The sequence below is a fragment of the Clupea harengus genome, chromosome 21 (genome assembly GCF_900700415.2).
Source record: "Clupea harengus chromosome 21, Ch_v2.0.2, whole genome shotgun sequence".
NCBI classification, from domain to species: Eukaryota; Metazoa; Chordata; class Actinopteri; order Clupeiformes; family Clupeidae; genus Clupea; species Clupea harengus.
Window position 1 is genome coordinate 13,375,427 of NC_045172.1, and position 13,002 is coordinate 13,388,428.

Below are 13,002 nucleotides of genomic sequence, written 5' to 3' on the forward strand. Positions count from 1 at the left end.
AAGTCACACAATTTCTTGAATTGGAAACAAAAAAAACACAGCAGAGACTCCTAATTCTTCATCTTTGACAAAGTTGGAGCCATGGCGAAAAAGGTTGAAGCCTCTGACTGGATGTCTCAACTCCCCTCTCCTCTCCACACAGCACCCCTCTGGGACATCGCCATACCTGGTAAGTACAGGCTACCTCCACAGGTGCTGCTAGGTTTCAATGGTGTCGTTTTACTCAGATTCAACATTCCATTTCAGAATTTAAAGCACACTTATTTGGTTTATTTTTTAGGTTTTCCCGATAAACAGGGAGTTTTTTCTTGCCCCTGTTGCCATTCATTGCCTCAAAGGGGTTCAGGCTCTGGCCTCTGAGACTTCTTTTTTGTTTTGGTGCTATATGAATAAAATTGAATTTTAAAGAATAAATTATTTGTCGTAAAGAACTAGAATGATAAGCAATAGACTATGTTTTTCTGTGATGAACGGCGGTGATTTCTTCATGACCCTGAGAAACCAACCAGTCGCCCTTAGTCTCTACAGACAGGTGAATACAGTAAAGCAAAGAACGAGTTTGCTTCCAAGGTATTTCAAGCGTGGGACCTCTGAGAATAAACATTACTATGCAGTCTTTATAACTACTATAACAATATGTTGAGGACATAGCTGCTGTGGATAGTAAATTCAAAATGGCCTCACCTGATGTTTAAGATGCATCACTTGAGATGGACAATAGCTACAGAAGAGACTCGGCCATGCTGTCCATCGGCTGAGATGAAGAGGACTCATTGTCTGCTCCCTTTTTTTCTGACTACTCTCTGGTCCTTCTCATCTCTCTCTCTCTCTCTCTCTCTCCCCCTCTCTCTCTCTTTCTTTCTTTCTTTCTGTGAAAGAAATATGCTATATAATTATTATCATGATGTGTTTGTAGTTTGATATTAGTCTCAGAGGTTCCTTTGTTCTGATGAGAGGAATTCTATCTGTGAGAACAGAGATGTTAAACTCAGACCTGTCATTTGATGTTTAGGGTAGGACTGAATTAGGAGACCATGTGTTTATGTGAACTCATTCTGGACTGTTGTGTTAAAGTCTGGGTTTGGGGGTCTTAGGTAAACATTCTTATCTCTTGGAACCAGAGTACGGGATGGTACAAGGGGGGGAGAGTTTTCCTGCATGTTCTGTGATATTGTCTCTGCATAAAGTCTGTTACATGGTACCAGGGAAGTTAGTGATGGGTTGAACAGCGTTCTGAAACCACTGCGCTCCTCTCGTAGGAGTGTAGGTTGAAGAAGCGGTCTGACGCCATTCACTCCTCTTTGCCAGAGTAAAAGTCTATTATTTATTATATTCTTGGTTGTGTGAGTCTTAATTCTGAGGATAATTACAGTCCTTAAAAGGGTGAAATAAATCCCTAACACTTTCTCTCTCTCTCTCCCCCTCTTTATCTCTCCCTCTCTCTCTCATCTCTCTCTCTCTCTCTCTCTCTCATGTCTCTCTCTCTCTCATATCTCTCTCTCTCTCTCACACACTCTCCCTCTCCCTCCCCCGATCAGGCGACGGAGGATGAGATGCGGCTGCTGCGTTTCAAGAGGCGGCTGGAGGAGAAGGGCGAGCACCTGATGGGCATGAGCCTGCAGGACACCCTGGAGATCCTACTCTCCGTGGGCCTCCACAAGCAGGCCGAGCAGCTCTACAAGGACTTCCGGGTCCCCGACAAGAGGTGCGGACAGAGGGCCAACCATTGGTATTACACTGCATTTACATGTGCTCATTGATTTACATCACGTATTTTATCCAAAGGGAGTCGCAGTGCTGCTCTACATTTTCATCAGTGTGGGTGCTCGCTGCGTAGTGAACCCATGATCCTGGTGGTTTGCACCTTGCTCTACAAGCTACAGGAATACTAGCCAGAGGTGTTGGGTTAAAGCTATTTCCAGGGGGTCAGATTTGTGGCCTGTGACGTGTTCTTGACGTTTCCTGACATAACATGTAATAAAGCCATGCAAAAGAGTGGTATGGTTCTGACTTATCAGTGCATACAGAAAAGTTGAGACGTGTGTGTGTGGGTGTGGGTTGTGTCACAGGTACTGGTGGCTGAAGCTTACTGCCTTGGCTGATAAGGAGGACTGGAAGGAACTGGAGAAATTTACAAAGAGCAAGAAATCTCCTTTTGGATACCTGGTAAAGTTGGATTTCTCTCCAGAGCACTAGTGTGTGCTGAGTCCTGCTTAGTCATGGGCTGTGTATTAAACCGAGCACTTTACGAAGTACACTGCAATACAGTGCACTTACATCTGTAGTGCGTTCTGTCGCTGATTAGTGTTGTCTCAAATGGAACACTGACTGACGCAAATGTGCGAGCCTTTTACCCATAAATCTGTGCGCCAGCTTCCTCCAGGCCAACTGGAAATTTTAAACAAAGATGGCGGACCAAACGCCGCTGACGGCCGTGTTTTGTATGTAAATGTACATCTTTTGCCGTTTTCTCGCTTAGATTTTTTTAAGTTACAGAGAAATAGACATTGTTCTATCAGATAACACAGTTATTGTAACCAGCAATAATGGTTGAAGTGATTTGCGAGGCGTCAGTCAGCCAACTTTCCAAACTGAAAAGCTGCCGAAGGGCTCCACCTCTTCCGCTACGTAGCCAAGATGGCACCCATTTAGGGCGAGTAGTGTCCATCGTTTTACACTGCATTTTTTTACCGTTTGCACAGTGCGCCATCCGGGTACTTTCAGTGCCCTGAATTCTGCTGGTTCTGTCAGTGTGAACGCCCTAATCACTGAAAGTCAGTGTTCGAAGTGCACAAGTGCTCAGTTTGAGACACAGCTATGGTGTTGTAGACTAACGCTGTTTCACGGTCTGTCTTCACAGCCTTTTGTAGACGTGTGTGTGAAGAGACACAATAAATATGAGGCCAAGCAATACGTATGTGTCAAAGGTGACGCCAGAGCAGAAGGTGAAAGCTCACCTGGCAATTGGGTAAGTGTGTGTGTGTTTGTGTGTCTGTGTGTGTGTATGCCTGTCTGTTTGTGGATGACAATGTAGCCTACTCAGTACTGAAGTGCATCTGTGAAGTTGTGAGTTGTTATATTTTCATGTATTCATGATCAACAATTTCCACCTTCTCTCAACATTTATTTACTTTTATGCTGTTTCCCATCACACCCTCTCCATTCCACTCCTCACTTTCTGACACTGATACATCTCTCTCTCTCTCTCTCTCTCAGTGATCTGGAGGAAGCTGCAGATGCGGCCATTGAGCGGCGTAACGAGGTGGAGATCAGCACCGTGCTCTCCCGCTGCTCGATCACCACGGACCGCGCTGAAAAATGGTGACGTGTTCAATACTTATTTTACCCGCTGTACAGCATGGGTCTGCAAAACCAAGTACCTGAACTTTCATTTGTAAATAAAAACCATATTGTTTATCATCCTAGCTCTTCACAACAAATGAGTGTGCCCTAAATTCTGATATGGAATTCAGTTCAATATGGGACATAGGCCAACTTATATCCAATTGTACATGCATTACCTAGTTATTATCACTCTTTTCGCGTCGACACACACACAAAACACTGACACAATGGCCTTCCAATGCCACAAGGTGGCAGCCTTTACTTCAGAACTCTGGCTTTGTAGAAAATAAACGGCACTCGATCAGCTGATCATCTCGGTAATACGGCAACACTGATACCTACGAGTGTCCACTGAGGTAGCCTGCACTCACCAGGCATGGCGAGGTCCCACAGGGGTACTGTGGAGAGTTCAGAGGGCAGTTGAGACATCCAGTCAGACGGACGAGGTGTCTCCATTATGACTCCGACTCTGGCACAGATTAACCCAAATGTGCGATTGTCCAGAGACCAGGTTGTCCCACAGGTTAGCACTGCATACACGGTAAAGTTAATGCAGCAAGAAATGCTTCGTCTCGTTGGATTTTAACTACCAACTGATTAAGGGGTTGATGCAAAGTGGCCAGCACTTTCATAGGTTCTGACATTTTGATAGAGTGGAAGAATTTTAGTAGCCCATACATTTTACAAAAAAACTAATGTAGTAAATCCCTGCACCCAGGTTTTGTAGTTTTTTAAAGAAAACAATATACACACACACACACACACACACACACACACACACACACACACACACACACACACACACACACCCCACCAGTAGCTAGACTTTCATTCATTAAAGATTGATGGGTTTATGCTAGGAGCAATGTCTTGTCTATGTTACATTTAGGCTATCAAAAAAATTTGGTGCAGGCATAGTAAAAACGCCAACATTATTTAATCAACATTCACCAAAACGATTTTGAAAATGAGCATGTTTTTGAAGTATTAAAGGTGTTCCCAGACGATCAATACACATGGCACACACACACACACACACGAGAGCAAGCTTGCAATGCAATAGTATAAGTATACAAATTAATAGTAATATCAATTTTTATCAGCGCAAATGGTCGCAGGCACGCACACACGCTGGAATGTAGGCCTACGGAAATAAAAAAAATATCCCGCTTATTATACGGTTACTTGCCAAAACAATAGAAGACATTTCTCCAAAATACCTCTTTTTAATGATTTTGTTGCCGTTTAGTTCTTCACGCAAATGCGAAGCAACCCACCTTCTGACTTCAATTTTTCAATGACTTTCAGTTACATTAAATGACCGGACTACTTGCGTTGCGGAATGATATGAAAGATGTGAATTAGAAGCACAAAACCCGTTGCCAATGACAGCAGTCATACATTTTTAGCAGCAGTGAATATAAAGAAATTACAGACCTGCGAACGTTGGGATGGCCCATTCAAATCAAAGGAACTTTTTGGAACATTCTGAAGAGCCGTATAATAAGTACAGGTATTTACGTTTGATTCCTAATTTACAATTGACCTCCGCGGGCCGCACAGGGACAGCCAACGGGCCGCAAATTGCCCTTGGCCCGCACTTTGCCCAGGTCTGGTCTGGAGGGTTCTTGCCCAACCAGCTTCTGTTAGAAGTCTGACTGGAGTCTCATACTAGCTATAGGGCTATCAGCCAGTCATGCATTTGAGGAAGTTCCTCTCTTCCTTTTTGGTTTCGTTTTCATTTGAAATGTAGACAGAATAATGCATCATGACTAGTACTTAGGGGTATCAAATTACATTAACCATTTACACAGTCATCAAATACACAAGTCTGGTGAACAAATGCTTTATGTAAGCTTTATTGTCCTGCATCAAAAGTTATGGTAATGAACATGATCTGATTTTATGGAGAATGCTGCTATGCCATCTGTGGTTCTTTAAAACCAATTCCTGTAGGTACTGTGCCAAGGCAACGTCTACATTGAATTACATTGTGTGCTGCAATCCGGTCACATGGTTAAAAAGACAATATGGTCTCATTACCTTTTAATAGTAGTGGTATTATCTTGGAGATGCATTTTCATGATCATTTGAAATCCTTGTTATCCTGTGATTATGCTGTGTTAGTTAAATGGTTCTTCTAAACCTAAACTCTTAAAATAACAAATTTTCATGTTAAATACTCAAAAGCAAGACATGACATGTAACTATAGCATTGGCTGTGACATGTCTGTGAATTTGCTGATATTGATTCCTCTTCGTCTTCAATTCAGCTGCTCTTTCAACAGGCTCATCCAGCGAACGAATATGGGGGAATTCCCTTCACTCCCAAACCAGTCACCTTAAACACAAACAGATTATAAGTACAAGTATGTGAGTATAAGTGTATACAAAGCCTCTTTAGTGTACTGGGTACACACAAGGGGATAAACAAAATAACCCATTTCACTTCTGATACACCTGTTAGACATCAGTAACCAAATGTTGGTGAACTGCACTGTATTTTTAAATGAATAAAAATAAATACTAGTGTTAACCTCTCTGTCAGTGCAACACATCTCACAGCTTGAAATTAAGTCATTTCTACAAATGATACACTAGTTCAGATGCATTGTATAACATATAACTGCAGAACAGAGATTTACTGGTTACGAAATGGCATATTTACAGGTATAACATAATACAGATGAGGAAAACCAGGTGAGAGCAGTATCACATGATATAAGCAGAAACCCCCTGCTCATTCCTTTCCTTGTTGAGCGGCCAGATGTCCAAAAACAAATCACAATAGGAGGAAGCACTTTCACCTTAAAAATGCAGCCAGCCTGAGGCTGCTTGGCCATTGCTGCGTCGTCCAGGCCTTTCCAGGAAGACGTGACGTAGAGATCAGAGTAGTCCTTTCCACCGAAACAGCAGGAGGTGATCTTCTCTGCTGGGAACTTCACTGTCTGGAGGCGAGTGCCTATGAGAGATTGCAACACAAAAAACTGAAAAGAGAACATTTCACGAGTGGTCGAGAGCACTCTTACCAAGATAAGAAAATTACCTTTCATCGTTTGTCCAACACAAGGAAACATACGTTTTAAATTTGAGGACCATAAAAACCACATGGATATCATATGATCAAATTTCCAGAATTAAGATAATGTTGCTGCATCACACACACATACACACACAGACTGACCAGTTTGTGGATCAATGCGTAGCACTCTCCCTCCATTGTAGCAGGCCACCCACAGCTTGCCCTCAGTGTCAATGCACATTCCATCAGGGATGGCCTCTTCCTTCTCCATCTTGTACACCACTCTCCGGTTACCTACACACACACCCACACACACATCACACACACACACACACACACACACACACACACACACACACACACACACACACACACACACACACACACACACACACACACACACACACACAGAGAATGCAGGATGAGAGAGATGCAGACTGTACCACCAACACAATTCACAAACAGCCAATCACTGCTCAGCTACATTATGACAGTGAGTTCCTTTCACACTGACATTAAAATGGTCCACCTTAAACTTTAAGTTAAATAACTTGTTTGGTGGAAAACTGTTAACTATCCTGGAAAGCTATTTGGCTGTTTCTCACGACATATGTATATTTTCATACCACTTGACGCGCTTGGAACTACGGTAACCCTAGTTGTCAAGAAAATCATCTTTAAAGTAAGCAAAATGTTGCGCAGTCCATACAATGTCAGCCATCATCAAAAAATCATATATATGTATGAAAGATACATAAATAGAGATATAAATAAAGCATACTGATGCTGCCCGTGCTCAGGTCATAGTCAAAGGCGTCCACCGTGTAGGCCAAGCTGTCAATGTAATAGAAGGTGCGGTGGTCCAAGGACCACTCAAGACCATTGGAGATGTCGACCTGGTCAAAATGTTTGACCACAGTGTGGTTGGGGTACAGGGTATACAGAGACCCCTGCTTTCTCTCCAGCTCTCCAGGACGAACCTCTATCGCCATGGTGCCTGAAAACGGAGAGGTATATTAGAGTTTTTCAACATGGCAGAACAATGTTCTACGCTTCCTCAGAAGATTATCCAATACTGAGATTTAAGATGGCTGAGACAACAAGGTTTTGCCAGCATGAAAAAAACAGAACTGAGAAAAAGCGTAGGGCTCTTCTGTACAAACCATAAACCACCAGCTGCCAGTTTCAGTAAACTACTCTACTGACAGTTGTGGCAAGAATAGGCTATACCTGTTTGCACGTCACATCAAGTGTCTGCCTAATATAGGCTGAGATAAGGCACATGTAGATGAATGGATAATATGACTATATGATTATTTCACTTCCATGTCACTGAATTGAAAGGATTTGCAGGTCCGTAACCTTCAAACCAAAACTCCATAATTCTTCAAGTTGTGATTTCACACCTGCAAAAAATCTGCCAGCGGGATCAACTTTCCCATCATTGAAGCGATTGTTGCTTTTCTCGCCCTCCATATTGACAATAGTAGTGATATTCTGCCTCTCCCAGTCCACCGACGCAAACCGGGTACCCTCTGCAATCACATAACCCCCGGACTTCCGGGGCACGACAGAGCCCACATACTTCTCTACAGATGGTAGGGAATGGAGAGAGTTATGCGTTACTTCATGTCAGATACTTTCCAAGTTGGTAACCCTAACAACTCGCTATGATCACGAGTTTATAGTGAACAGTCATGAGTTACTTCATACACAGGCTACACATCAAACGATAGCAATATTATAAGTGCTTGACTCACCGGTGCGCAAACTCTGAATCTTATTGGTCGCAGGGTTCCACCTGCTCACTCTTTGGCCAGTTATGTCAACATATATAAGGGTGCCATCCTTCTCCTCCCAAACCGGACTCTCGCCAATTTCGCATTTCTCTTTCACAACACACTCTACTTTGATTGATGACATGTTCTCCTGGTCAAAAACAAAAGCTGTTTATTTAAGTGTTGTGGCTGCACAATTTCACACATTGTTGCTTACTAGTTGACACTTCAAAACCAACAGGTTGGAAATCTTGTCCCGTGGTCATTTTACGTAGCCTGACGTAGGTATGACAAATCGAATTCGGCTTCACTGTAAACAGGCTCCACCAAACTGAAGCGAAACAACTTCCGTCGAAGTTGCTACTTGTAATCTGCTCCGTGCAAATTTAAAACTTCAAAGATTAGGATATTTTCCTATTTCGCTGTGGTTACATGCAGTTTCATAGCAAAAACATTAAATTAAATCTCACCTCGTTGAAAACGCTTCGTTCACTTCGTCAGTTCCCGACTCTCGTAAGCAGTCAATGCTCTGAAGTTGGCAGCGGTCAGAGTTTTATACACCACTGCCTACTGCACCTCTGCAACAATTTATAATCTGTAGTCGTCAGCAGAATCAAAGGCCCCTTGTCGTACGCTTCATATACTAGCGCTGTTCATGTAAACCGCATCGGCAGAAATTAGTTGATTAGCGCCATGTCAAAGAGATCAGAGCTGACTGCCCTCGACTTTATTCAGTGGAATCTGGGCACTGGGCAGCTTTGTCTCCCTCAAAACAAGTTAACAAATGCTCACTATGCCACTCATACCAGAGAGAAAAAACACTGGTGCAGAACACCCTATTTTACTGTTAAGATATCTGTAGCCCATGTTAGCAACTGATCTGCATGACTTTCATTTAAGATTCAGTTTGCAGTTACAGTTTCATACACTGTAACCACAGTGTTATGAAATATATCATCCCAACTTATTTTACTCCTATTAACACCCCCCTTTCCCTTCTAGCAGCACATATGTAAGCATATTTATAGAAAAACAAACACATAAGAGCACATATAATCTGTTTAATGAGACCATACACCTCATTGTATGGCAGACTATTATAAAGACAGTCGTGAAAGCAGACGAGAAGCAGCTATGTGTAGGTATGGGGAAGTGCTCATGCCTATACTTCCTCAAAGCTCTGCATTAGATTTGAGATTCTGTTAAAAATAAAGTAAAACAAGTTGACACACAATGTGAGCATACATGCTTTCCCATTAGGGACGGGTTTAAGGCCAGGACTGGGGTAAGCTGCACGCAGTAGAGCCATAGACCATCAGTGTGCTTGGTGTAGTTTGTTCCTCTCAGTTCAGCCATCAATTCACAGTTTGTTTGTTTTGTCTGAAACCTTCTTTCAGAAATGCTTTCAGGACGGCTCCATTTCAACTGAATGGAGCACTTGATTATAACCCCTTACCCTGGGCCTGGACATGTAAAAGCCCCCCCCCCCCCCTTTCGCATGCAAAAAAAAAATACATTACTTAAATGTAATGACATTTTTTTTTTACAGCACAATAACTAGATTCACCTGTAACTCAACAGGATTTACAGCTCACATACACATTTTCTAACACAGCGCAGGTACACTGAATTAAAGTAAACAGCAAATTAACAAAATACACCTCTTTCAACCACAAATAAGAGATACATAACAGCGACTTCACACAGAAGACCTGTGACCTGTTATTTTTTAAGTAGTGCATAGTAATGTTTATTCCCAGTGACATACCTTGGCAGCAAACTCATTCTTTGCTTTATTGTATTAATCTACAGCACTCTGTAGTAGAGACAATCGGGCCTCCAACCTCTGAGACAGGCCTTTTCACTCCAGCGGTGTTTAAAACATCTTTTTATGATTCATTTTACAGCTCCCAGCACATTATAACAATCCACAGGATTAAATGGGATTCTGGGTGTCTGATACTTAGGTGTAAGAAAGCAGTATGACACACACCCACACAAATATCTACTTGTAGCTGGCCTTCACATTAAAACAAGCATTTTATGATTAATTTTACAACTCATCTAAGAATTCACGTAAAAGGTTAGGGACTGTGTGAAAGTGTACATTCCGAGTTCAGGGCATTGGTGTAGGATGCGCAAAGGGGGCATTTATAAAGATACAATACAGAATATTTAGCAGCACTAAGGAGTTCTTGGCTTGGAGCTCCCCCTAGTTGCGAAACCTGTTGAAATTTGCTTTCCTCGTTTATGACAAACTAGCGAGTCAACAGCTTTGCTAACACAGACAAAAAGCTCTGAATCGAAATTGCTACCCGATCCTAGTCGCACATGCTCAGACACAAAGGACCGGGCGGCTCCAGAAATCCTAGACCGCAGTCATTTCCCTATAGACCCCCGACACCAATGGCGGAAAGGCCATTCCCCATATTACGTAATGCAGCTGATGAAAAACACATCAAGCTTATTTCCCTTCGAAATCGGAAGATGTCCAGCAGTGCCATCAGCTCAGAACTGGCAGAAACTAGTGGTACCCAGGTACACCCATCTACTGTCCGGAGAAGTCTGGCCAGAAGTGGTTTCATGGAAGAGTTGCAGCCAAAAAGCCATACCTCGACATGGAAACAAGGCCAAGTGACTCAACTATGCACGAAAACATAGGAACTGGGGTGCAGAAACATGGCAGCAGGTGCTCTGGACTGATGAGTCAAAATTAGAAATATTTGGCTGTAGAAGAAGGCAGTTTGTTCGCCAAAGGGCTGGAGAGCGGTACAATAATGAGTGTCTGCAGGCAACAGTGAAGCATGGTGGAGGTTCCTTGCAAGTTTGGGGCTGCATTTCTGCAAGTGGAGTTTTGGTCAGGATTAATGGTGTCCTCAATGCTGAGAAATACAAGCAGATACTTATCCATCATGCAATACCATCAGGGAGGCGTATGATTGGCACCAAATGTATTCTGCAGCAGGACAACAACCCCAAACATACAGCCAATGTCATTAAGAACTATCTTCAGTGTAAAGAAGAACAAAAAGTCCTGGAAGTGATGGTATGGCTTCCACAGAGCCCTGATCTCAACATCATCGAGTCTGTCTGGGATTACATGAAGAGACAGAAGGATTTGAGGAAGCCTACATCCACAGAAGATCTGTGGTTAGTTCTCCAAGATGTTTGGAACAACCTACCAGCCGAGTTCCTTCAAAAACTGTGTGCAAGTGTATCTAGAAGAATTGATGCTATTTTGAAGGCAAAGGGTGGTCACACCAAATATTGATTTAATTTAGATTTCTCTTCTCTTCATTCACTGCGTTTAGTTAATTAATGAAAATAAACTGTTAACACTTTTTGTGTTAACACATTTTTGAAAGCATTCTTTGTTTACAGCATTTTTCCACACCTGCCTCAAACTTTTGCACAGTACTGTAGATAATGCTGATTTCGATCTGAAATTGTTCAGGGGAGAAAGAATCATAACACACCAAAATGCCAAAAGGAATTACAAAAAGTGGAGCAGAGCTCAAAAGGCTCAAGCACCTTGGCATTATTAACTCACTGAGCTTGAGCAAAGTCTCAGAGGAGTGCTGTGACACTCAGGCTAAAGCTTGCACGTACAGGGAATGTCTCTCATGTAAGAACAAGTCTCTCACACACACCACAAGTACTGGTACATCAGAACGTGGTGGTACCAGTGGCTCACGAAAAAATAAGATTATGAAAAAGTAAAGGACGGAGAAAGAGAGTGACAAAAACGGTTAAACAGAGATGTGAGGGCAGCCCAGAGCACCTTTTGGAAGATTTTGGGAGAGAAATGAAAGCCAAAGTGTGCAACCACCTCTTCAACATCCCTCACCAGTACACACAGCTACAATTCCTGCACAGATCTCTGAAAGAAGACGAAGCTATTCCTCACATTGACTCTGCAGAAAACTGGCAGTGCAAATATGCAAAGGAGGTGCATCAAGTCCATTTTGGAGCATCCGACAGGCAGACTACACTGCACAATGCTGTTGTGTACACCACAGATTGTACACTGACATTCTGTGGCTTGCCACCTTTGATGAAGCATGATCCTCCAGTCATTTGGGCTCAGCTTCTACCAGTTCTTAAGTTCCTGAAGGATCTGAAGTTCCTGAAGAACCATCCTAGGATCCAAAAGCTCTTCTTCATCAGTGATGGGCCAAACATGCAATATAGAGGAAAGAAGAACTTCTATCTCTTGAGTACCATTCCTTTCCAGATGGGATTTACCGCTGTAAACTAGTTTCCTGGAAGCTGGTCACGGGAAAGGGCCTGCCGATGGCGTTGGAGCCACCATGAAGAGAACTGGTGGTACTTTAGATGGTTCTGGATGATTATGTCTATAATCTATTGACCACAAAACATTTGTGTTTGTAATATTCCCAACCTAATGCATGTTATGAGTCAAGATTAAGCAATAAGGTTGAGGAAATATGATACAACCTTGCAAACAAAATACTGTGCTCACTGCCGAAAACAGTGTAGTCACTACCGAAACAGTGCAGTCACTACCGAAACACTGGATGTTTTGTAAAAAATATAGTATATTGAGTTATCAACTGAAATGGTATGATACTGATTGGTTTAATGTATGTTCAATTTCATCAATCATCAACTCTGGAATCAATATGATAAGTATTTTGCATTTTACAAAGAAATATTGCACTTAGATTTTGATGAATTGTATAAATTGAACTTTGAAATTTGGTAAAAGTTAGATTTTTATTGATTTAATTGTGAAAACCTTCAAGAGATATTTGTAAAAAATACTCTTCAGAACAGGTTAATAATAATACTTTTTTACTATAGTGTATTACTATGTTTGGGAGAGGAAAAACATTC

General features: G+C 42.2%; 1 protein-coding gene and 1 pseudogene across 2 annotated transcripts; one reads left to right on the top strand and one right to left on the bottom strand.

The window, feature by feature from the left end:
* Positions 1-19: 19 nt before the first annotated feature.
* Positions 20-3,369, top strand: LOC116218270 (annotated as a pseudogene).
* Positions 3,370-5,188: 1,819 nt separating this feature from the next.
* On the bottom strand, positions 5,189-8,839 carry LOC105911799 (regucalcin). Of its 2 annotated transcripts, none has more exons than XM_012840635.3 (7): positions 8,616-8,839; positions 8,128-8,293; positions 7,774-7,956; positions 7,149-7,364; positions 6,530-6,661; positions 6,153-6,307; positions 5,189-5,686 (listed from the first exon to the last, which is right to left on the bottom strand). In XM_012840635.3, the coding sequence occupies exons 2-7, from the start codon at positions 8,288-8,290 to the stop codon at positions 5,636-5,638; spliced, it is 900 nt and encodes a 299-aa protein (XP_012696089.2). In that variant the 5' UTR covers positions 8,291-8,293; positions 8,616-8,839; the 3' UTR covers positions 5,189-5,635. The 2 variants fall into 2 exon arrangements, with proteins under 2 accessions (XP_012696089.2, XP_031414541.1); XM_031558681.2 differs by having other exon boundaries at positions 8,128-8,296.
* Between the last annotated feature and the right edge of the window lie 4,163 nt (positions 8,840-13,002).

Bases quoted from the DNA above. Each gene is read 5' to 3' on its own strand.
- LOC105911799 (XM_012840635.3), bottom strand. From the start codon at position 8,290: ATGTCATCAATCAAAGTAGAGTGTGTTGTGAAAGAGAAATGCGAAATT. The intron at 7,365-7,773 runs GTGTGAAATCAC...CTCCGTTTTCAG, and splicing joins CGCTGGCAGATTTTTTGCAG to GCACCATGGCGATAGAGGTT. The intron at 5,687-6,152 runs GTGAAAGTGCTT...TTTGTGTTTAAG, and splicing joins AGGCTGGCTGCATTTTTAAG to GTGACTGGTTTGGGAGTGAA.